General features: G+C 40.2%; 1 protein-coding gene across 1 annotated transcript in view; it reads left to right on the top strand.

Moving 5' to 3' along the window:
* LOC122789623 (circadian locomoter output cycles protein kaput-like) overlaps nucleotides 1-26,239 on the top strand; it is a 1,222,827-nt gene that overhangs the window by 984,014 nt on the left and 212,574 nt on the right. Inside the window, exon 16 of the mRNA XM_044057016.1 lies at nucleotides 13,472-13,636. Coding sequence (XP_043912951.1) covers nucleotides 13,472-13,636 — 165 coding nt within the window. The remainder of the gene's footprint in view (nucleotides 1-13,471; nucleotides 13,637-26,239) is intronic.

Below are 26,239 nucleotides of genomic sequence, written 5' to 3'. Positions count from 1 at the left end.
ATATTGTTAGCAATAATAATAATACATCCCATGCAATAATATCTTTATTTCATCTGCCTTTAATGAGTGAAGGATGAAGACAGAGTTATCTGAATAAGCTGAGTGGTCAGACAAGAATGATGGTTCCACAGAGACAGAAAGAAGTTTAAGAGAAAAGGCATTACAGGTGTAAACCATATGACACTGCATGTGAGTCAGACTGTGAGGCCAGAACCGCCGCAGGTCCATGCATAATACCCAATGAAAGGGACAGCCCCAGCAGATAAATATCAAGCCAGACTGAAAAACAATCACAAATAACAGAAACGTGCTCAGATAAACACAAAGTAAAATGTAATTAAATAACATTAAATTATATGCATTCACAACAATGCTCCCTCAGGTCAGTTAGCAAAAAACAGGAAGAAATCAAACAAACTTGTAAAAGTACAAAATCACATAAATGTGAAATCACACGTCAACTACCAATTCCTTTGCTATAACTAGTCAAGCAGTGGTGATGGCAAAATATCTCTTCCTGTGATATCTACGGTCCTGGGAAAATTTGCCCAGGGTAATGTAAGGACCTTCATACATGTATCTACATTGCCTGCATTTGCCACATTTCAGAATGAGACAGTGTTTGTAACACATGTTCGTTCATAGGTTCATAGGTGTATACTAGGCTAATGGCCCTGGAGCCTTTACAAGCCTAGCCCATAGAATTACCCTGGCATCGTGTCACCTGACCTTACTTCCCAGTGCCTCTGTTGAGTAGATTCTATATTCCAACGTCGAAATGTATTAATATCAAATACCTAAACATTGGCCCCATATTCATCGAAACGCATTTATGCGAATAGATGAATACTTCCAAGGCAAAGATGTAGTTGGCCAACTACACAGTGTTGCCCTTTTCTCCACTATAGTGCAATCTCGGAGTTTGTATAATTAGTTAGGGGGATGTGGGGGGCACAGCCCTCCACATTGGGAGGTGTGATAGGCGAAGTCCCCCACATGGGTGGGGTTGTTTTAGGTTAGGTTAGTTATGTGGGATTGCGTGGCAAGTGTTTTTTTGCACTGTAAGTATTCATCGATTCATGTAAATGCATTTAGAAGAATACGGGTCGATGTTTAGGTGTTCGATATTACAACGTTTTGATGTTGTAATATAGACGCGTCGAGCAGACCCACTGGAGTGATCCCCGGGGTGAATTTTCTATTTCCCATCCACTCATCAAGATTTCTCTTGAAGAGAGCCAGTGAGGTGCCCTGTTTGACATGTATGGGAAGTCAATTCCATAGCATGGGCAGTCTCTGGATTATGAACCTGTCCCTCCAGCACGTTCTGCTGATTGTGGTAATGAGGGTGAGGTTTCTGGAGCGTGTGGTGTGGAGGGATTGAGATTTCTTTAGATGTAGCATTTCTAACAGAGCTAGGTCAGACATGGCTTTGTAAGTCAAGCAGAGATCGCCTCTAAACAGGCAGTATGAGACAGAGAATAGTTGGAGTTTTTTGAATCTGTCCATATAGGACAAGTGTTTAAGACCTAGGATCCTCTTTGTGAGGTACTTTTGTGGCCTCTCCAGTTGTTGCAGGTGTCTAGTGAGGTACATCAATGATTGGCCTAATGAGGGATGAGTAGAGTGAGACAATGACCTCTTTCTTCCTGGATGCAAAACCCTTAGTAATGAGATGTGCCACATAGAAGGACTTTCTGATCACAGTGGCAATGTGGTGGTCAAAAGAGAGGTTGCTGTCAACCTGTGTTCCCAGATCTCTTATAACACCTTCTGTGTTCAGTGGACTACCATCAATGTGGTAATTCATGGGAACTTGTTTTTTCCCAAAAGGAATGACGACATTTTTTGGCATTGAGCTTAAGGCCATGATTCGGACACCAGTCGTTGCTCTTAGTGAGGCCTTTCTGTACGATGTCATCATCACTTACGGAGTTAATAATGGCTCCCAACTTGCAATCGTCTGAGAACTTTGTCAGCCAGAGTCCCTTCATGTTGGCCTGGACTTCTGACAAGTAGATACCAAACAGGAGAGGACCCAGGACTGATCCCTGTGGGACTGCACTCATGACTGGTCGGCAGTCTGACTTGGAGTCAGCTACCTTCACACTGTGGGTTCTATCTGTCAACCAGTTTGCAACCCACCTAGTTTTAAAATTTTCTGCATTTTCTAAAGCATGCTTGATGTTACAACCTTTAATAGAAATAAGGGTTCCCCTTCTAATTTGCTGTCAATTCTAGATTCTTATTACAACATGCCCAGTTCTTCCCAATCAATTCTAGATTCTTATTACTACATGCCCAGTTCTTCCTGATCATTTCTAGATTCTTATTACAACATGCCCAGTTCTTCCTGAAAGTCTTCTTGATGGCTCTTATGTCAATGGAAACCTCAAAACCATAGCGTTAGTATAATTGTTGTTGGTCCTCTTGTGTGGTTTCTGTACTCTACTCACCAGGGGTTCACATTAAAAAGATGGAAAATCTTCACTTTTATAGCATAAGTTTCATAACCTTCCTCTTCTAACATCCCTCTTTGATAATCCCTGGCTAAAAAATATGTTTTTAATACAAAACTCAAATGTCAGTTGTTCATTGTTAGAAGCTAAGCAAGGCAGATGAACTGTACATCCTTTACTGATGTTACTCTTTGGGCCATCAAGTTGATTGCTACCATAATGCAAAAGAGAATTGCAGTGTGTAAATTTCCTATCTATGCTGGAGAAGAAGCAATGTTAGACATAACTAACAGCCACTGGAAAATAAAGTTTGAAAGAATGTCTTCATCGGTTTTCTCAATCTAATGAAGAACATGTTCCCACTGCCACTTAGATCATTTGTATCTGCTAATACCAGGATTGTTGACCCTCATAAGCTAAAAGGCATTTCAAAGTTTGTTATATTATGATGGGGTTGGGGTTAGCATAATGGCTAAGTTATTTGCCTCACAGTGTTGATAATTGGTATAATGGTTAAGGTGTTTACCTCACATACACAAGATACAGTGTTAAAGTCTCACATTTAGAAGGGAAATTAGTTAGACTTAAAATGGCCCACAAGGGCAACTAGCCTATTATTTGCCTATGAATCTATACAGAAGAAACAGTTTACGTTACATGTTATTATGAGTCTAGATATTGAATCTTCAGCAAAACTTTAATCAAGATCCCACACATCAAAGTAAAAAAAAAACATCACTTTTTCCTGAAAGGGGGGCCAGCTACACATCACCATCACATCTGCACATCGCTACACTAACTCTGAGATCTGACAACAGTGGGGTAAAGAAGAGCAAATGGCTTTTCCCCCACTGCTACCTGATGTTGAGAGGCAGTGCACAGACAACGACTGGTGTCCGAATCCATTAAACAAATGCATCTCTACGTTTAATAATTCTGAGATCACACAAAGCTTGTACTGTCAGGCTCTGGATTGCATTGCATAAGTGGAAATTCCTTAAGATTCCAAGAGCAGGCTAAGTTATTTCTTACACTTATTTCACTTAATTGCACTTCTGAAACACTTATAATTGTGCTATACAGTTGATTTACTATATGTTTGCACTGTTATAAAGCTTTTTTATTGTTTCACTGCATTTATGTACTGTTTTAAACTGTTTTAACATTACTTAACTGTAAACTGCTTTTTCATACTGAGAGTTGTATTTTCTGTTTGTGATTGCTCTATCCAAACTTTTCTGTGCATTTTTGTCTGTTAAAAGCATTCTCTAGTCTGCTCCTTGATATGTTTAAAACTTTCATTTAGTGGCTACAGCTAGGAACTGTAATAGTGTGCATTATTATAATTGTTTTTTTTTTTAATTTAAATTACTAAATTGTAAACTGCTTTTTCATACTGAGACTTGAATTTTCTCTTTGTCAATGTTCTTTCTATGCTTTTAAAGTGAGGTTTCTGTGTTCTGCTCAGGTGGCATAATCTTGATAGAGGTAGGGTTGCCACCTTTTCATATGGCCAAAGTGGGACATTTTCAGGACAAACATCAGATTTTACAGGCTGACACATACCCACGGTCAGTACAAAAGATAGAACTTAACTTTTTTGCCTACATAATAGCTTATTCTTGTAGCATTGTAGTTGCTTATTCTGTTTCTTATAACATTCAGGTATTTTAGATACAGAATAACTGTGTTATGCAACTATTACATACAATATAGGACATAATTATGTCCTACAATCTCAGGACATTTGCCATTTTTAATTTTTTTTGTCAGGACACAGCTGCTCAAAGAGGGACTGTCCCTCGCAAAGTGGGACAGGTGATAACCCAAGATAGAGGCCTGTTGTGTAGGCTGGAAGTTTTGTTTGTGTTTCTGGCAGCCATTTTCTGCTGATTGTCTTCATTATTGAGAGTAACAAGGCCTCCTGACCGTCTGTAGTATGAGTGATTGGGTAATAGCAGGGGCTGAGTAATATGATCTTCTAACTCTTCCATTCTTACTGCTATATAAACCCTGTCTCTTATAAAGGCTCTGCTTGTATTGTCAGGCTCTGGATTGCATTGCATACGTGGAAATTCCTTAAGATTCCAAGAGCAGGCTAAGTTATTTCTTACACTTATTTCACTGAATTGCACTTCTGAAACACTTATAATTGTGCTATACAGTTGATCTACCATATTTTTGCACTGTTATAAAGCTTTTTTTTATTGTTTCACTGCATTTATGTACTGTTTTAAACTGTTTCAACATTAACATTACTTAACTGTAAACTGCTTTTTCATACTGAGAGTTGTATTTTCTGTTTGTGATTGCTCTATCTGAACTTTTCTGTGCATTTTGTCTGTTAAAAGCATTCTCTAGTCTGCTCCTTGATCTGTTTAAAACTTTCATTTAGTGGCTACAGATAGGAACTGCAATTTTTTCCCACCCACCCTAGTGTGTGTTCTTATACTTGGTGGCTTTGCAGTTGCCCGCCCATACTGTATATTTGATCTGTGACACTCCTCCCAGTCTAGTGTCATTAGTTCACTCAATCTAATAGAGAACATTTGTGAAGGCCAACCCACTCAGATTCTTAACGTTGAATTAACTTCTGTTCCAGCTTTCTCCATTTCCACTTTACTGTAAAAAAAAATTCTAAGCTTGCTTCCCCCCTTTCCTGTGGCAGGTCAGATACGGATTTGCTGTGTCCAGGACTGTTTGTGAGCTCCTAAACCCCCCCCCCCCACACACACACACACACTTAACTGGGATTAAACTATTCCTGGCGCCATAAAGTCTGTTTTTCAAAATTTCCCTTGCAACTAGCCAGCTTTTTAGTTTTAGCACTCATCTGTTTCTTTGATCTCAGCACTTGTTCAGAACTCATTGTAATCACTAAATAAGTTACAAATTACTACAGCACTCAACTTTCCTCACTTGTCTAGAGGAAAACAACCTCTCTGGACTACATGAAAAAAGACATAAAGGAGCTCTCTGAGCATGTAGCTATTTGCAGCCTACACTTCTGAATAAAATTTAGTGCTCTTGATGTTTGTTCTGAATTTGTAAGTCTGTTTAAGTTCCATATTAATATTGACTCCAGTCTTTCTGATAAAAGCTATTTCTTTCACATATTATACATGATAGTTTTTTAATACATGTTTTCATCTTACAGTGTACCTGCATAGACTAATGATAAACAGGCTGATCTTCAGTTTAGTTCCTTCCTGACATCTCTGTTTGGGCCCATATTATATTTCATAGACTTTTTGCATCAGTGAAAACTTATGAAACAAAAACTAAATACACCTAACTTACAGCAAATACACAGAGCGGTATAAACATTCAAACAATGAAGTCTACCTCCCAAAAAGGAACATTTGCTCCAAATCAAGGATGCATCCATAGGTACAACCTATTCTAAAGTTAAGGTTAACCATGTTAATGGGCATGTTAGAGCCAGTCTTCCCACTTAACAGAGACAGCTATCTGTTCTTATCTTATCGCTCTTCCCCTCTTAGATATAAAAAAACAACTGGTATGCTTCTAGCAAAAATTAACTTTTAGCATTAAGAATTACACTCGCTACCATTAAGTAAACTAAATTGTGCATTATTATATTTAATGCATTAAAGTACTGTGCCTGCTGGGAAGTCAACTACCTGTATAACAACGAAAGTTCTGCAGTTTCAAATTGAATTTCTTACTTTGCTTTTTTTTTATTTTTACTGAACTGCTTAACAATGTCCCATTTAAAATGAATTATGTTATATCTCACAGATTTCACTCCAAGCACACAGTTTCTCTAAATTGTTTGCCAGCATCCTTTTACAAGTTAATTACATTATTCCTTTAGATTTACTAAAGGCACACTGCTCAGACTTTTCATAATGAATTGCCTGCATGTACAATTTCTAATTTAAAAAAACAGTGACTTACTTTGCATATGAACAAAGAGTGATCCTTTTTCACATTTTTCATAATTTTCATTGTTTCCCAAATATTTCAGATAAAGATCATCTGTAGTTTAAACTAAGAACATTACTTCTAGACAGCCTTCTCTATAAAAGAATCAATTATTATCTTTTAATTCTATAAAAAGTATGATCTGTACACATTTACATTCTCAAACTACTGGAAGCCATCAACTGCACTATACCTGAACCTGAACTGATTCTTGTTTAATGCTCCAAGGTTCTTCTCATCTAGAGCTTTTTTCTTCTTTTCTAGTTGACTTTTGCTTACCTTTTCCAAGTTTTCTTCTCCGGTGGCATCCAGACAGTGTAATTGTTAGACAGTAACTGAATTTTTAACCAAATGAAAACTGCAGAATACAGACAAATTTCACAGGGCCCAACAAAGCAGTCACCGATTACAGAATGAAATATGTTTAATAAGGTGAAACACCAGTAGCATAAAACAATTATAGTTTAGCAATACATACAATCTATATGGTTGAAGCCCCATGTGACCTTTGCAGCACTGCTGTTTTATGCACTGAGTTCACAAGGCTTTAGAGACATCAGCTTTGAATAATCACAGTTAATTTACTGAGAAGCAATTATTCACAGCAATTTTTTTTTTGGTTTCCTTGGACCTCACTATTACCAGCCCAGGCTGCAGTATGCAATGTCCAGTCTGAGACTGCTAGTACTCTCCAACCCTACCCCCACCCCTAGCCCTCACTTACTCTGGATTTTTTTTTTGATCCAGTTGTGGATCTGTGGATCCTCTGGGTGTCATGGGCACTCAGCAGACTCATCTATGCTTCCATCTGGGGGGATTGTTTTTTTTTATTACCTACCCACTTCCATTTCCCCACCCACCACACTGTTTTTACATCTGAGGGCAGCTCCTCAGTTTGGCCCATGCACCCTCTTAGATAGCATACCAATGATCATCCACCCACCTGAGATGAGCATGCCCATCCTTTGCCTGCTGCTCTGTCAGTCACCCAAGCTGCTAATCGAACCTGGGTTAGCTGGGCCATCAGAGCTGGAGCTGAATCATCTAGTGCCTGGAACCCAACTCTATGCTGGGGGCAAACACACACAAAAAAAATCCAGTCTGACTGATCAGGCACTCTGACCTCTCTCTAAGAAAGGACACCTGTGCTGTGCCCCTTAACTCACTACCATCATGTTATAATGTATAGCACACATGGAGTGCTGAAGCAAGTGCTTCAGTAAGCAGTAGGGCAGCATCAGAATTCACCACTCTACTGAAATGGTGACATGAGTGAATACTGGAGACCGCTGACTGCGCTGCCGAATACCTTGTTCTTGGGGTGGCTGCTCCCCCTCCATATTGAAATGGTGATATGGAACTGATATGGGAGACTGCTGACTGGGCTGCCTAGTACCTTGTTCCTGGGGTGGCTACCCCCCCTCCATATTGAAATGGTGACTTGAGTGAATACTGGAGACTACTGACTGTGCTGCCAAGTGTCTTGTTCCTGGGGTGGCTGCCCCCCTTCCATACTGAAATGATGATACGGAACTGAATACTGGACACTGCTGACTGCGCTGCCCAGTACCTTGTCCCTGGGGTGGCTGCCCCCCCTCCCCCCATACTGAAATGATGATAAGGAACTGAATACTGGACACTGTTGACTGCGCTGCCTAGTACCTTGTTCCTGGGGTGGCTGCCACCCTCCATATTGAAATGGTGATATGGAGCTGAATGCTGGAGATTACTGACTGCGCTGCCTAGTACCTTGTTTCTGGGGTGGCTGCCACCCTCCATATTGAAATGGTGATATGGAGCTGAATGCTGGAGATTACTGACTGTGCAGCCTAGTAACTTATTCCTGGGGTGGCTGCCCCCCCTCCCACATACAGAAATGGTGATATGGAACTGAATACTGGAGACTGATGACTGTGCTGCCTAGTACCTTGTTCCTGGGGTGGCTGCCCCTCCTCCATACTGAAATGTTGATATGGAACTGAATACTGGACACTGCTGACTGTGCTGCCTAGTACCTTGTTCCTGGGGAGGCTGCCCCCCTTCGCCCCATACTGAAATGGTGATATGGAACTGAATACTGGCGACTGCTGACAGTGCTGCCTAGTACCTTTTTCCTGGGGTGGCTGCCCCCCATACTGAAATGGTGATCTGGAACTGAATACTGGACACTGCTGACTGTGCTGCCTAGTAACTTGTTCCTGGGGTGGCTGCCCCCCTCCATACGGAAATGGTGATATGAAACTAAATACTGGAGACTGCTGACTGTGCTGCTTAGTACCTTGTTCCTGGGGTGGCTGTCCCTCCTCTCCCATACTGAAATGGTGATATGGAACTGAATACTGGAGATTACTGACTGCACTGCCTAGTGACTTGTTCCTGGGGAGGCTGCCTCCCCTCCATACTGAAGTGGTGATATGTAACTGAATACTGGAGACTGCTGACTGTGCTGTCTAGTACCTTGTTCCTGAGGTGGCTGCCCCCCTTCCCCCATACTGAAATGATGATATGGAACTGAATACTGGTCACTGCTGACTGCGCTGCCTAATACCTTGCTCCTGGGGTGGCTGCCCCCCTCCCCCCATACTAAAATGGGGATATGGAACTAAATACTGGAGACTGCTGACTGTGCTGCCTAGTGCCTTGTTCCTGGGGTGGGTGGCCTCCTCCCCCATACTGAAATGATAATATGGAACTGAATACTGGAGACTGCGCTGCCTAGTACCTTGTTCCTGGGGTGGCTGCCCTCCCTCCATACTGAAATGTTGATATGGAACTGAATATCGGACTCTGCTGACAGTGCTGCCTAGTACCTTGTTCCTGGGGTGGCTGCACCCCCCCCCATACTGAAATGATGATATGGAACTGAATACTGGAGACTACTGACTGTGCTGCGTAGTACCTTGTTCCTTGGGTGGCTGCCCCCCTCGCCCTATACTGAAATGGTGATATGGAACTGAATACTGGCAACTGCTGACAGTGCTGTCTAGTACCTTGTTACTGGGATGGCTGCCCCCCTGCCCCCATACTGAAATGGTGATATGGAATTGAATACAGGACACTGCTGACTGTGCTGATTAGTACCTTGTTTTTAGGCTGGCTGCCCCCCTCCCCCCATACTGAAATGGTGATATGGAACTGAATACTGGAGACTGCTGAAAATGCTGCCTAGTACCTTGTTCCTGAGGTGGCTGCCCCCCATACTGAAATGGTGATATGGAACTGAATACTGGACACTGCTGACTCTGCTGCCTAGTACCTTGTGCCTGGGGTGGCTGCCCCCCCATACTGAAATGGTGATATGGAACTGAATACTGGACACTGCTGACTGTGCTGCCTGGTACCTTGTTCCTGGGGTGGCTGCCCCCCTCTCCCATACAGAAATGGTGATATGGAACTGAATCCTGGAGACTGCTGACTGTGCTGCCTAGTGCCTTGTTCCTGGAGTGGCTGCCCCCCTCCCCCAAACTGAAATGGTGATATGGAACTGAATACTGGAGACTGCTCACTGCGCTGCCTAGTACCTTGTTCCTGGGGTGGCTGCCCCCCCCCCATACTGAAATGGTGATATGGAATTGAATACTGTAGACTGCTGACTGCACAGCCTAGTACCTTGTTCCTGGGGTGGCTGCCCCTCCTCCATACTGAAATGGTGATATGGAACTGAATACTGGAGACTGCTGACTACGCTGCCTAGTACCTTGTTCCTGGGGTGGCTGCCCCCTATGCTAAAATGGTGATATGGAACTGAATACTGGAGACTGCTGACTGTGCTGCCTAGTATCTTATTGGCATGGTGGCAGTCCCCCCTCCCCCATACTGAAATGGTGATATGGAACTTAATACTGGACACTGCTGACAGTGCTGCCTAGTACCTTATTCCTGGGGTGGCTGCCCCCCCCTCCATACTGAAATGGTGATATGGAACTGAATACTAGACACTGCTGACAGTGCTGCCTAGTACCTTATTCCTGGGGTGGCTGCCCGCCCTCCATACTGAAATGGTGATATGGAACTGAATACTGGTGACTACTGACTGTGCTGCCTAGTACCTTGTTCCTGACGTGGCTGCCCCCCTTGCCCTATACTGAAATGGTGATATGGAACTGAATACTGGCAACTGCTGACAGTGATGCCTAGTACCTTGTTACGTTTGTGGCTGCCCCCCCCTCCCCCCATACTGAAATGGTGATATGGAACTGAATACTGGACACTGCTGACTGTGCTGCCAAGTACCTTGTTCCTGGGGTGGCTGCCCCCCTCCCCCCATACTGAAATGGTGATATGGAACTGAATACTGGAGACTGCTGACAGTGCTGCCTAGTACCTTGTTCCTCGGGTGGCTGCCCCCCATACTGAAATGGTGATATGGAACTGAATACTGGACACTGATGACTGTGCTGCCTAGTACCTTGTTCCTGGGGCAACTGTCCCCCCTCCATACTGAAATGGTGATATGAAACTCAATACTGGAGACTGCTGACTGTGCTGCCTAGTACCTTGTTCCTGGGGTGGCTTCCCCCCACCCCCCCATACTGAAATGGTGATATGGAACTGAGTACTGGACACTGCTGACTGTGCTGCCTAGTACCTTGTTCCTGGGGTGGCTGCCCCCCCCCATACTGAAATGGTGATATGAAACTGAATACTGGAGACTGCTGACTGTGCTGCCTTGTAACCTGTTCCAGGGGTGGCTGTCCCCTCCCCCCGTACTGAAATGGTAATATGAATCTGAATACTGGACACTGCTGACTGTGCTGCCTAGTGCCTTGTTCCTGGGGTGGCTGCCCTGCCTCCATACTGAAATGGTGATATGCTACTGAATATTGGCGACTGCTGACTGCAGTGCTTAGTACCTTGTTCCTGAGGTGGCTGCCCCCCCCATACTGAAATGTTATTATGGAACTCAATACTGGAGACTGCTGACTGTGCTGCCTAGTGCCTTTTTCCTGGGGTGGCTGCCCGCCCTTGTCCCCATACTGAAATGGTGATATGGAAGTGAATACTGGAGACTGCTGACTGTGCTGTCTAGTACCTTGTTCTTTGGGTGGCTGCCCCCCTCCCCCCATACTGAAATGGTAATATGGAACTGAATACTGGAGAATGCTGACTGTGCTGCCTAGTGCCTTGTTCCTGGGGTGGCTGCCCCCCCCCCCATGCTGAAATGATGATATGGAACTAAATACTGGACACTGCTGACTGCGCTGCTTAGTATCTTGTTCCTGGGGTGGCTGTGTGGCTGCCTCCCTCACACCATTGTGGCTATGTTACAGAGGAGAAGAGCCTGAAACCCCATTCATGGGAGTGCATGATTGACTTTCTCTACATATAAAATAAACATGAAATGTTAAACCTATTCAGTGGAATAGCTTCTTAAATCTGTGGCTTAATGAAACTAGATTGAGTGACAATTGCCATATCCAAGACCATCAGCTACCCTTTATGTGAAGATATGCCCTCTCTTTTATACAAGCCACCCACTGAAGTCATATGCAATTACATATTCCAGTCATAGTTTAGTCATAAGCTGGCCGTTTTTATGCAATGTGCCCAAGTATTTCTACATGGATTTTATGAGACTTATCTGACACATTACTGCACTGCTGTATTGCATCTATGAGAAGTACTAGCTTTTGCTGTTTTATATGTTTAATAGCTATCTTATCCTGGCAGATGTAGAAAGAATGTGCCACAATGAAAATGTCAGTAAAGAAGCTGTAACTGGCAATGTTTACATTTTTTTTCCTTTAAGAGGAAGTTGTTGATTCCACATGTCGAAGACATTGTCCATCCAACCATAAACTAAAAATAGTTAGCTATGAGGTTACTGTTCCTCAGAAAAAAGGTAAACACTAATCACTATGACCACCTTTCAATAATGCACACTTCAGCCCTCTTACAAATTAGTAAGCACCATGCCCCTGGCCAAATACTGGAAAAAAAAACACTCCACACCCACCAAACGTCTTTTCTAAGTGTATGCAGAATCTAATGCCTGACTATTAATACTTTGCCTTTCAGTGGAATATAAGGAAGGTGTATATGCCTTTTTAGAATATGAGCAAACTCTCCTTATGTGTGTTTAGCAGTAACCATTTGAAATATTGGGACTCACCATCAGTAAAGTACCATAGTAAGTTAACTGAGTTTACTATTAAAATACCCAAAATACTTTGTATTTCCATTCAGAATCTCATAAAAATGCTTGAATTGTGAATAACTTGTGATCATCACATCGAATCATATCCTCTGGAAATGCAGAATCAATGTTAATGTGAAAAACATTAAATAAACTGCGAAAGTGTTCCACTGTCCATGCACCACATATCAATCTTTTTTTTTTTTCTAAAACATGATGTCCACATAGGATCTCAAGTAAGTATAGCTCCTACACTTGACATCATGTCTTTGCAAGGGGGAAGCCCACCACACCCCCTGCTAACTATATGTTTCAATTCCAAGATCGCACTACAGTGAGGAAAGGAATAAATGTCCCAAGCCACACTGTACCATGATCTCTAGGCCTCAGATCGACTTCATATCATTGAATGCACAGTGGCATTCCCTGATATAACTACCAATGGTTGGCAACATGACAATCGACCATCTGTCATTTGATATCCCATCTGCAGAGCATCTGCGTTCAGCATTTTGATAGTAACAAGTTAACTGCTAGCATACCTCTCAAACTTTCAGTTCAAGAATTCTGGATGCAATAATGGGGAGGGGGCAAAGAGCCAAAATCAGGGACATATTTTAAATATTACTCTTGTAAACTTAATGGGATTTACATTAGACACATTCTTTGAAGGATAGTAAGTCAGAACCTCAAGCATTCACCACTGTTTAATGAACTCACTCATCAATGATTTACCAGAAAGACATAATTGTTATGTCGTATCATAGAAAAGCTATGTTGATTTGATAGCAAGCCAAACAAATAAAATGCAATTCAAATTTTATATACTGAAAAAACTGCATTGTCTAGTGTGGATGTTGCATTGACTCATATGATAGGCAGCCTTCAAATTCTTTTAACTGATACAGTGGTATATGTTCACCTACAGCAGCCCGTCTACCAGTTTCCACCCCAACAGCTTGAAATAATGCATCAGTTAAAGGAGAAGTTGGAGGCCAGGACACTCAAGCTGCAGGCTGACATCAAAACTCAACAGGAGGAACTGCATATTATCAAAGAACAGCTTCAGTTTGTCCAGGGGTCTAACCTTCAGGTAAGAAGAAATGAGAAGCATTATGCAAGAGCATCTACCAAAAGTCAACATACGGTTTGTTGAAGGTATATAATGAGGCACAGGTTAATATGATTGTTTTCAGACAGGAAGTCGGTTTTGTGAGCTCACACACGATGAAGGTACAAATGTTTCCATGCAAAAATTTTGTTAGGGAATATTTTTGTTGTATTTTAGGTGCTATAGTAAATGTTTTGCTTGTTTAATATAGTCTAGCTTTAAATGTATAAAGAGCACTTTTAGAAAGAAAGAAGTGTAAAATGAGTGACTCTCTTTCTTTATTAAGGAAAAATATATAAAAGATTAATATAAATAGGGTCTACTTTCGATAATCGAAATACCACTTACCCAACTTACTAAACGACAAGACGAAAGTGTCGAAAGTCGACTTAAATGAACACTTGCATCACTGACGAAAAACTCCTGGTAGGCAACCACCTCACCATACTACAATGAAACAAAAACCAAACCACATTAAACTCACCCATGTGGCACCCCCCCCCCCCAAGCTGAATATACCAACTCTGAGATCACACTACAGTGGGGAAAGGAGCAAAGTTCACCTTAGTGGCCAAGTGGTTACTTACTGGAGTTTTTCATCAGTGATGCAAGTGTTTGTTTATGTGAAGTTGTGGCACTTTCATCTCAGCGTTTAAAAAGTTGGTTAAGTGGTATTTCAATTATCTAAAGTAGACCCATATAAATAATATAACGGCCTTTGCATGTTGCTTTATCCTGGCTATGTTTGCACTTGTACTGCATTACTGCATTTTCTTATTTTAGAATTCTATATAATAGTTTAAAAAATCAAAAACTAATTTATTTTTGTATTCGCCCATTTACAAAACAAGAACGAACGGCTGCATATAAAACTTCACTCATTTTATGTATAATTAAAACACCCAAACATTGATGTCAATAACATCAACCTCAAAAGGTCGACAATGCAAATGTTGATAGTATACCATGCATGATGGAGGAAAATCTCTGTCACATGCAAAGTAAAAGTAAAAAAAAAAAATTTATAAAAACATTGTGTTTTACAGAGGTGCAAGCCCCTCCCCCCCAAAAAAACCCCCACAACCCCTGCCTAATTATATATACTGACTTTGAGATAGCACTATCCTCAGGGAAGGGGCATATTACCCAACCCAGAGAAAGTTGACCTTGTACTCGTTTCAATAATCTGTATTGTTTACCAAAGGATGTTGACATAACAGATGTCAGCATTTGCAAGTTTTGACTAACATCACAGATCCAATATATCTGTGCATGTTTCTAAACATATCTGTGTGCTTACTCCTGTTTCATTGTTCAGTTTTTGAATTGTCTTCCTTTAATGTAGGAAAAAATGCTTCTCTGGCTTTTTTACTAGTTAATAATCTTATAAAAAGCATATATAAATGACTTATTACTTAGTGCTTAGATATTTTGTGCTTAATAACATGATGATTATAGTACAGCTGTGTCATTTATACTTCTAAAGTTATTTGAATTTGAATCTGTTTAGTACTCCTCACTATTTTGTTTGCCAGAGGAGTTGGCATGTTTACTGACTACATAAGTCAAGCTGAAAATGTTTATAAAGTATTGCTGCCTGTAAATGTACAAGTTCTTAAGACTTTCCTGTGGGGATTCCTTGCTAATCAAGTGAAGGGCTTTCGTTCAGATGAATTGTTGCAGATATTCTGGCACAGAATCCTGACACCAGACATCTTAACATGCAGGAATAATAGCCAATATCCCTCAAGTTATGTTGACTTTGAGATGATAAGCAGGAAATAATGCCCATCAGGGTGAATGTTATTATGGACCACCTAGAGGTGTTGTGAGGTCCAGCACAGCAAGCCTTAGCACTGCTTTCATTCATATTGTCCACCCTGGAGAGCATTACTGCAATCAAATAATGGACCATTAAATTGTTTTGTTTTGTTATTTCATTTTTTTCATAATTTTGATGTAAAATAGTCCCTATGCCAAATGTTTCAAAGTTACTGCAGCATATGTTATTGTTGGAGAAAGTATTTTACATTAAATATACAAGCAGTGTAAGTGTCTAATGTTCACACACATATACACACACACATACGCACACATGCATACACACGTATACACACGCACGCATGCACACACACGCGCACACACACACACACACACACGCACGCACACACACACACACACACACACACACGCATACATACGTGTGTATAAACACGCACACACATTACAGCTCCTTTCTTGACTAAGCACAGTTCAGATCCATCCGCAACACTTTTTTCTCATTTTGCACATGGGGGTCGCAGTTTCACTTTAACAGTGACACTCATCTAGAGCAAAGATTTACACTGCAGGCTGGCTTACCCAGCCACACTTCAGATGTCTCACTTCAATAGAATCAGTGGAAAAATCAGAGACTAAAAAGGCATTTATATCCCCTCATACAGCTTATCACTCCCTAATTTTAATCTTTCAAAAATAATATTTTTGTAAAATATTGACAATTACTGTCAGTTAATGTTACCAGTCATTATAGTTTCAGACTTCTTGTTCAGAAAATGATGTTTTTTACATTTAAATATTGATGCTTTTTTTATTTTCCCCTGGATATTGTTGGCTTTATCCTGAATTCTTGAGCAAAGAAGTTGAGCGTGTGTGCTCTCGTCTCTGTCACTCCCTTGTTTACTTTCTCTAGCACGTGAAAACGACGGCAACCTTTTGCCTTTTTGTTTAGTATGGGCCTCAAAACAACTTCGTATGCTCTTGTAAAGTGGCAGTTTTTTCCCCCCAGGTGGTATCTGTACATTAACATGCTGTTTGAGAGTGTTCAATCTCCAATATGATATTAAGGCATGTTTTGCCCATTATGTAATATTTAATAAAGGGGATGCCGGAAGCATGGAGAATGTGCAAGGCTTTGATACTTTATGAATCTTCAGTCGTAAAATGATATGCTCCAAAATTCTGAGTTTTGAATTTCTGTATTACAACCCTGCCTGTAAAACAATAGTGAAAGAAATAACTTCCTTTCTCTACTGAAAATACTTTATTTTCTGTCTAGACCGTTATGGCTTTAAAACATTACCATAACTGGGGGGGATGGCTGCCACAGGGGCAAGCTGTCACAAGACAATTGTGTTAATAATTATGAATCTGATACACCAGCTGCTGTGGAGCTATATTTGCATCTGTTCTGCATCAGTCATCATCATGCCATCCTTTAGATGGGATTGATGCTGTGCTTTGTAATTAGGTAGTTAGTCTTACTACAGGAGTATGGTACTTCAGCATTTTAATAAGTGTGCTTTCTTGTTTTTTTTTATTTTTATTATTTTTATTTTCAAGTTTGAAATACCTTGTTTTTTGTTTATTTGTTTTTTCTGGCTGCTCAGCTGAGGGTTGAGGGTCACCAGCATAAGCACTGTCAAGAGAAGCAACTGAGTAGCTACTGTTCTGTTCCATGCATGCATGTATACATATACACATCTACACAGGGTATCTAATTTTTCATCTACGTTCATTTTGTTGAACATCAGAAAAGCTGGTTTAGTTCATTAAAGGTGAAAATGACTTTGCTGGTATTTCTGTGTGTGAGATCATGGAACAGTAGGGATTGGAGATTTTGACCTTTCTCAACTGTAGCACAATCTCTGAGATGGTATATATAAGTAGCAGGTGGTATGAGTGGAGCGGGAGCTTGCCTCCCTGCAAAAAAGTTTTTTTAGGTTTATGGTGTAACTGGTTTGATGTTTTTTAGTTCAATCTTTTTCAGGTTCAATCGCTGGGTTCGTCTATGAAGTGTCATAATTCCATAAAAAGTATATATGTGTGTGTGTGTGTGTGTGTGTGTGTGTGTGTGTGTGTGTGTGTGTGTGTGTGTGTGTGTGTGTGTGTGTGTGTGTGTGTGTGCGCTCTCATGTATGTTTAGTGAGGAACAGAGAGAGAGAAATAACTGTGTACATCATCTAGCTGTGGTAAAGTGAAAGGTAACTTACAGTGGTATCTGCTCACTGAATGAGCAGTTTCCCTCGCAACACGATGCTACATTAAAGATAAGCTGGGGTGTATGACATTTAGAAGAGCTGAATATGCAAACAGAAACTGATTTTAAAATAAAATAAAACAGCATTATATAGTGATTTCATTGAGAATTTATTATAGCGGCACTAAAGCAGATATGCCAGCATTTTATGTTTCTTTTACAACTCTATATTCATGTTTCTGACTTTATACAGTAAGAATCTTTGCACCTGTTGTTGAATGACACCAAGCAGCTCTGTGTTATTAAGTTGTTTCCTAATGCCTTGTGTGACTTATGCTTGTAATCAGACGTTTTGTGTATAGCATACACTTTTGCAGAGTACAGTCTATTTACACTAACACCTCTGCATTTTTGGTTTGAAAATGGACATATTTCATTTTATGTAGCTTCAGTTATGCCTTACGACAAACTGCAAGTTCTTTGAATTTGGCTCCAAATCTTTATCCTAAATCAGTTACTACATGCACTGTGTGATGGATAAAAGCACCTTAAGATCAGATAAAGCAGTCCCTTCCTATTGCCCAGCTATCTGAGTAGTGAAATCCAGCAGTGGCAATGGAAATTGAATGGATTATCACCAAATTCCATGTTCTGAGTAAATAATGAAAACTCCAATGCACTTACATTTTTCTGTGCCAAGGAATATATCATTTTCCAGTGGCCAGATTAGGTTTGAAAACACGAAAGAGTTACAAAAGTCTACACAAAATTTCTTTCAGCCAAAAATGCATATGACCGAATGGAAAAATGTCACATGCAAACAAAATGCTTCCGTAAGTCAAAAAAACTGAAGTCTTTTTCAGACTACATGAGAATTTTGAGCTGGTCACCACTGTATTTAGAAACATTCTTTTTTTTTAATTTCTGCAAGTTTTTTGGTTTTCTAATACCATGATGGGAATGGACTCCATTCCTAAGTCAAACTACAATTAAAGTTCATGAAATTAGTATTGTTTCAATCTTTGATGTCAGCCAGAAGTGGTCTTCACAGCACCCACACTGTGCCCAGTAAAGACTCTTTCTGCAATTCGTACAGGGTTACATGTATTGGTAACATCTCTAAATATGATTGATGATTCTTTTTTATAAGACCCGTTGCTCCTACTACTATTGGAACTATCTGAGCATCTTTCTTCCACATTGCTCTCGTGTCTGCCTACAAATCCTGATATTTTATGTCTTTGTGTCTTTTTGTACGCAAGACACTGTAGTCACTGGGTGTGGCAATTTCAGTGATCAATGCTACTCTTGTCTTCTTTTCATGGACCGCTATATCCAGTTTTGAACTGTTGGTAATGGATGATCCCATGTGATGTAGAATTCATCATTTTCTATGACGCTTTGTGGCTCATGTTTCCAGTGTTTTTCAGCCACTTCAGTACCATAATGTTTGCACAATCCCCAGTGCAACAGTCTTGCCACATTATTATGCCTTTCAGTATACAGTCCTTCTGCCATTAGTATGTCACAACCAGCAATGAGGTGTGCAACGGTTTTCAATTCTGTTTTACAAAACCTACATTTGTCTGTTTCTCCCACATGTTCGATGGACTTTGTAAACCGACATGTATGTAGCCCACTGTCTTGAGCCACCAATATTAACCTTTCATCTCTTGGTTTGAATTTGCCTCTTCTTAACCATTCCTGAAGTTGATCCTGAGCAACATGAGGTTCTTCCAGAAGTTTTCTTCTTCTTCTTCATCCTTCAGCTTATCCCGGTTAGGGCTCACCACAGTGGATCACCTGTCCACTCATGACTGGCAGTGGAGTTTTATGGTGTCGAGTTGCCAGCCCGGTGCCTGACCTTCCACAGAAGGCACACACATGCACGCACTCATGCTTAGGGCCAATTTAGAGTGTCCAATCCACCTACAGCATGTCTTTGGGATGTGGGAGGAAACCGGAGCACCCGGAGGAAACCCACGTGACCACAGAGAGGACATGCAGACTCCGCACAGAAGGCACCCCAGCCAGGAATTGAACCAGAGAACATCTATACTTGTAAATATATTTATGCATTTTCCACATGTCTTCCCTTCTCATCTGGTCCTTCCCTTATGTTCTTTCTTTTATTTCATGGCACATTCAGTTGCTCCCTGATTTCTATCTACTTCTGGTTTGATTTCCATTCCTGCTTGACGCCGATATGCTTCTGCTAGACTAAGCAGAGATGTCATCTTAGGTTTATTCTCCTCATTTTTCAAAACCTTAACTCTATTTGGGTCCTGTGAGGTTAGCAGATATTGTACAGTCCCAGGATTGCAGATCTATACATGTAACCAATTTCAAGGAGGCCCATCCCTCCATCGGAACTGGGAATATATAATCTTGGTACGCACTGATTATTATAAATCATTTGGGGAGCACAAAGCCTCCTTCCTGTTTTCCTTTTCAATCTATTCAACACGTTTTGGGCCCAGTCAATCACTCCAAAACTGTAAGTTAGGACCGGAAAAGCAAACCAGTTTATAGTCTGAATTTTGTTCCTAAATGTCAACACTGTTTTCAGGATTAATTTAAATATTCTAAAGTATTCCTTACTAAGTTTTGTTGGCATTTGTTCATGTTTTATTGTTGACCCTTCATCAATTCACAAATATTTATACACTCCTTCTTGGTCAAGTTCTTTTATATCACATTCTTGTCCCAAACTGATGTGGTGCTGCAGTTTTCCTGTTTTGAAGGTTGTTTTTGCCCTTTTATCAAGATCAAATTACATTTTTTATCATCTGAAAAAGTTTTGACAACTTGCAGTTGTGCTTTCAGTTCCTCATCTGATGAGCTATGCAGTTTTAAAATATCGACAAAGAGAAGGTGAGAAGTCTTTACACTTTGTTGTTTTCTTGGAGCCAAATTATAGCCATGGCCTAAGCTGTTAAATAGACAGCTTAATGGGTTATGGGCAAGACAGAATAACAGCGGTGACAGGGAGTCACCCTGGAATATCCCCCTTTGAATTTTTATCCCTGGGATAATAATTTGTCCATTATCATGGCTTCTGTGTATGTGGGCATGTGTATAAATACATACATATAAAGCTAAATACTTATAATTTTCAGTCAGTTTTCCCAATCCTTATTTTATGATTTTGATTTTATTTTATCTGCTTTGATTGCTTTATTCATGTTTTATTACACATTCAGTTTAATAATTTAGAGAAAGTGCTTTTTGTCTGTATTGTAGCATAACTTACATAACAATAGATTAGATGATGCAGCTGATTTAGTGTGCAAATGTCTCTAAAAAGTAATTATATTGCAGTGCACTTTGCAAATGTTTTATATATACTCTGGGTAAAACACACAGTTATAATTGGGTCACCATTGTAGTTTATTTCTCTGAATATGGATCTTAGGTTATCTAGAGCAAATTCCAGGTCATATGGTATGCAGTACTTTAATCTCTGTGTACATTTTATATTCTGATGAAGTCTTTGTTCACCACTGACGTAAGCACTCAATCCTGTCAGTAAATAAAGGTTTACAGTCTACGGTTCCTTCCGTTATTTTTTTCTTTTCTTACTTTGTATATTTTGTTTATCTGTATATCTTATATGTTACAACAATAACTGTACAAGCAATATAGCTGTTTTGTCATTGTCTATCAGCCTGGGGTCATGGCTTAAAAAGCGTCTTTGGAGCAGGCCTCCAACCTGATTACAAATTGAAAAAATAAATATATTTATTCTTTTATCAGACACCATTTTTGCCAGCTGACAGGTTATCTTCTGTGTTTCCCATCTCATTTATGAAAAAGGTACATTTTCTTATGAAAGGTTTCCTTCTTTGTCAGATAATATTACTAAATATTTTGACATCTGCTTAACTCTGTGACTATGGCAAGCATTTGATTCTAAGCCACCTCCATTGACACAGAAGGATGAAGGCCTAACCATGACTCAGGTGTCCAAGTTTGTTTATCAGCTCTATCACTTGTCAGAGGTGGCATGAGGAGTGTTGAAAAATTGAAGTGTTGCTGGGGGTTAAAACAGATGTGGGGAACATTCTGGTCGAGAGCAGAACATTCACTGTAGCCCTGTTGAAGCTGGTGAAGCTGGGGCTCTGAACAGTAGCCAGCCTGGGTATGTGGAATATCTGGAGAAGTAGAAAGGTCCTAGAGCCCAAGGCAGGTATATGTACCCACAGGCAATGCCTCATTGCCCCCCTGTGCTTTCAAATAGTGATGCTAACATGCAGGCGAGGTAGGGCCTAACCACCCGTTCAAACTTGCATGCCTTCTGTGGCTGCATCGATGGCTTCCGTGCTCTCTCAACTGCCAAGGGGGCTGATAAGGGGCACTGCTGGTATCACCCCAATTAGTTAAAAGCAGTGCTGCTAAATGTGCTCACAGATTGGCTGGATTGCTTAGGAAAGCCTCGCTGTAGGCAAGTACATACTACACTGTATAAGAAATTCTGAAACTATATAAACGTTAGATTTTTAAAACAGATTACTCGTAATCTGTTCAGTTCATTTTCTGTGGATTTCATTTAAGCACCAACTTATTTCTTTATTTATCCTGCTTCTGTTAAGAATTGCAGTACACCTATCCATTGCTGACTTGAATTGGGAGCATGTCATCGCACTAAATGTAATTTTGGCTAAGATAAAAGCAGTGAGCACTGTTGGCCAAAATTAGTTTTGATGACAGTGGATTTTACTTTTTACCACTGTTGTGCAACCTCAGAGTTGGTAAGTCCAGGGTGTGTTTGGGGTGATCCCCCACATGCGGGGTGCATGGAAGCTTGCCGCCTGCAAAAACAAAATTGTTGAGTTGTTCGTCATAGGTCATTTCAGCAAATAATTTTCATTTTTTCCCATTCTCTGAAATTGCTTTTAGTGACTCAACATAAATCCCTTGAATTCTGCTACTGTTTTTAAATGCACTACCTCTTCAAGACGTCTCTTACAATAATCTACTTTTTTCTGGCATAATAACTCCTTCTATCTCTGAGTCCCTTTCCTTGTAACTTCGCATTATGACTATTGATCTTGTATCTTTTGTTTTCTAAAGCATGCAAACAATTTGACTTTGTGAATTCTGTTTAGCTACTTACTATTATATCTTTCCTTCACTTTGTGTGTGTTAAACTCATCTGTTCTCTGTTTGTGTCTTTATTTTGGATTACCACCATTTTCCCATTATCAAAACTACATTCTGTCTATGTTCTTACAGTTTTCTTCTCCACCTAGTATCTTAGCAGATGTCAGCATAGCTGTTGTGCTGATTATGTGATGTCTGTCCCTAAGGACAGAGAAACTGCACAGCGCTTAGCTTTGCTGCGTCATAGCGCTTGCATCTCCAGGTCAGCACCTGTTTGGGATGTATTGTTTGAAGTCTCCGTCTTTCCTCACTTGCTTGTGTGGGACTTTTCCTGGTGCTACACTTTCATCCCATGTCTCAAGGCATGCAGGTATACAAATCTGTGATCTTCTAAGTTACCCATAGGTGAAGATGCAGTGTGCACATGAATGTCTGGATTCATCCATCAGTGGAATGACATCTTTTTTCAGAACTAATTCTTTGCCAAGTCCCTCTGAGTACTAAGCTAGGCCTCTCACTAGATATACCTTACTCTACCAGCCTTCCTCATTACTGTCTTACGAATTGTTTAATATCTAGGTCTCTTTCCACATGTATCCTCCCTGCTTCTACCACCCCAGTTATGTAATTCTTTTCTGGACTTTAATTTCCCGCATATGTCGTTTTGAATTTTTTTTTAACTAAGTTTGAACTATTACATTCTAGATAGTTCTTAGTGTCTCTTCCAGTGTTTTCATAATCTTGCCAAATCTCCTCCTCGTTTCTGCACCTGCTTTTGCATCACCCATTACATAATGGAGTTATCATCACCCATTACATAATGGAGTTATCATCACCCATTACATAATGGAGTTATCATCACCCCTTACATAATGGAGTTATCATCACCCATTACATAATGGAGTTATCAGCAGATAACCTTCCTTTATAGACCTTCTGCAGTGTTACTTATGAGAGACACTGGGAAGACACAGCTATTTATATTCACACAGAGGCACTTTCAGTTATCACCATTCCTTCATAAGACGACAGACTTTCCAAACGTACAGTAAAAATAATTTATTAGAACGTAAGCGCTTTCATGGCACCAACACGCCGCTTCTTCAGACAATTTGAAACTAAAAACATATGCTAATATATAATAGAACAACCTATCACAGTAAATGACATCATCAATCAACTATTTTAAGTGCCACATTCAAAATAAAAACCTAGCACTAATACTAATGATTAATGATAATAGTATTAATGTAACAATGTTTAAAAACAACTGATGATAGAACTAAGTATTAACACAAATGTGCAAATAAAGACATCAACAAATACATATAAACAAATGCATAGACGATTGATGCCAACTAACTAAAGAAGTCCATTACTTCAATTGTCTGGACTTCAATAATGGTCTGAGTGGAACATTATCATTAAGCCCCATTACCTGGTGAGCCCCCAACCTCAGGATCCATTCCAATTCTGTCACTTTAGTGCAATTCACCAAATCACCCCCACATATATTGGGATGCAGTACATGAAGTACTTGAAATACAAAAGTGTGTAGGGTCCGTACTTAACACACATTTGGCTAGGGCACTAAAAGCATGCCCCTTATGGATACAATAGAGGTGATCTCTAATCCTCTCCTTGAGACTGCTATTGGTTTTGCCTACATAGAAGTGAAAGCACAGCTGGGAGTAAGCAAGGTATACGACATGCCTGGTACTACAATTAGCACATGCTTTGATATGCCATTGAGGGCCTGTCACCGGATTTCTAAAGAATCTGGACTCATCTATATATTGACAATAGTTACAACTATTGCATTTAGAAGTGCCACCAAAAACTGGGGTGTTGAAGCATGTTGACTTGGGATAACATAGCCATTGCTTCAAATTCCTTCTATTCTTATACACAAACCTTGGACCATTCTTCAAGAACTCAGAAAACCTATTGTCTACTTGCAAAAATTATGCCAATTGGTCCTAATGATATCTTTCACATCCACTACCCCATGTGCAAATGGCAAAACTATTGGAGGACACTCACTGGTGTGTTGAATCAGAAGTTATGCATTTGTCTGAAAAATATGGAGAAGCCGTACCTTCTCGTTGACTGAGTACTTTAAGACATGCTTAATCGACCTCTTTGCCATGTCACCTCTGGAGGTGAACTCATTCTTTAAGTCTGACAAACTCTTGTCAAGATCTATATGGTCACTAGAAAGTCTGGAGACCCTCATCGCCTGTCCTTGAATGATGTTACCAAACACATGACTAGGATGTATGCTCTGCCTATGTAGATAGGATGGTCTATAGCAGTCTTTCCTGTGCATTTTGGTCTGTATGTAATCACCCTTCTTTCTAATATTCACATCAAGAAAATCAATACATTCGTTCGAACAGGACATAAATTTCAAGAAATCACTGCTGCCATTAAGATAATGGACAAAGTCATCCAGTTGCGATCTATCACCCTTCCAGGCAATAAACATGTTGTCGACAAAACATTGATAAATAACTATGTGGTGACTCCATTTGCCTACCACATGTGAGTGTTCCCACTCAGACATGACCAAGTTGGTATAAGAATTAGTGCAACTGGTGCCCATGGCCACCCCAGATTGTTGCCAAAAATAATTGTCCTGGAACACTAAAATATTGTGTTCAAGAACCATCTCTAAGAGGAAACACAGAAAATCTATATGCCTAGTCTCATAAAAACTACTTCTACATAGGGCAGGTCTGACCATACCTGTCTCCTCCTGATTGGGGATGCATGTAAAAAGTGATATAACATCTAATGTAACTAATAGATGTATAGTGTATGCATTTATGTTCTTAGTCATCCTGTACAGATCCCTCAAAAAATGTTCTGTGTCTTTAAAAATCACTTCACTTTTCTCAAGTACTAGTTTAACCTGTTTATCCAAAAATATAGACATAGCCTCAGTTAGCCACCCGCTACAGTAGGACGAAATACTAGTCGGGTTGGATGTTCATGAATCTTGGGCAGGCCATGGACCTAGGGTATAAGTGGGTGTTCAGTAAGGAAATAATCCAAGAGATCTTTTGCAAGTATGCCTAGTTTGAAACATTCATACAAACCATTATCAATCTCAGTTTTCATGGAATGTACCACATCTACATTAACTCTCATATACACATCAGTGTCAGAAAGCATTTCATTCATCTTAGAATAATAGTAATCAGAGTCAAGTAGGCGAATGACAATTAACTGATTCCTAGTCAAGTCATCTAGTGCTTGACGTTCAAGTCTCGTTATTATATAATAGCATATGTTTTTAGTTTCAAATTGTCTGAAGAAGCAGTGTTTTGGTGCCATGAAAGTACTTACACTCTAATAAATTATTTTTACTGTCCGTTTGGAGTTTGTCATTAAATCCAGCATTTTTTCTGCCAGTTACGGGGATATTTACTTCACTTTGGTTTTATGCCATTTGTTGTTGGGGTTGTTGAATTCTTTCATAAAACTAAACTACATGTATA

Source organism: Protopterus annectens, chromosome 15.part0 (assembly GCF_019279795.1).
Source record: "Protopterus annectens isolate FY-2018-M chromosome 15.part0, PAN1.0, whole genome shotgun sequence".
Lineage (NCBI taxonomy): Eukaryota > Metazoa > Chordata > Ceratodontiformes > Protopteridae > Protopterus > Protopterus annectens.
This window is presented reverse-complemented; position numbering and strand designations above follow the sequence as displayed.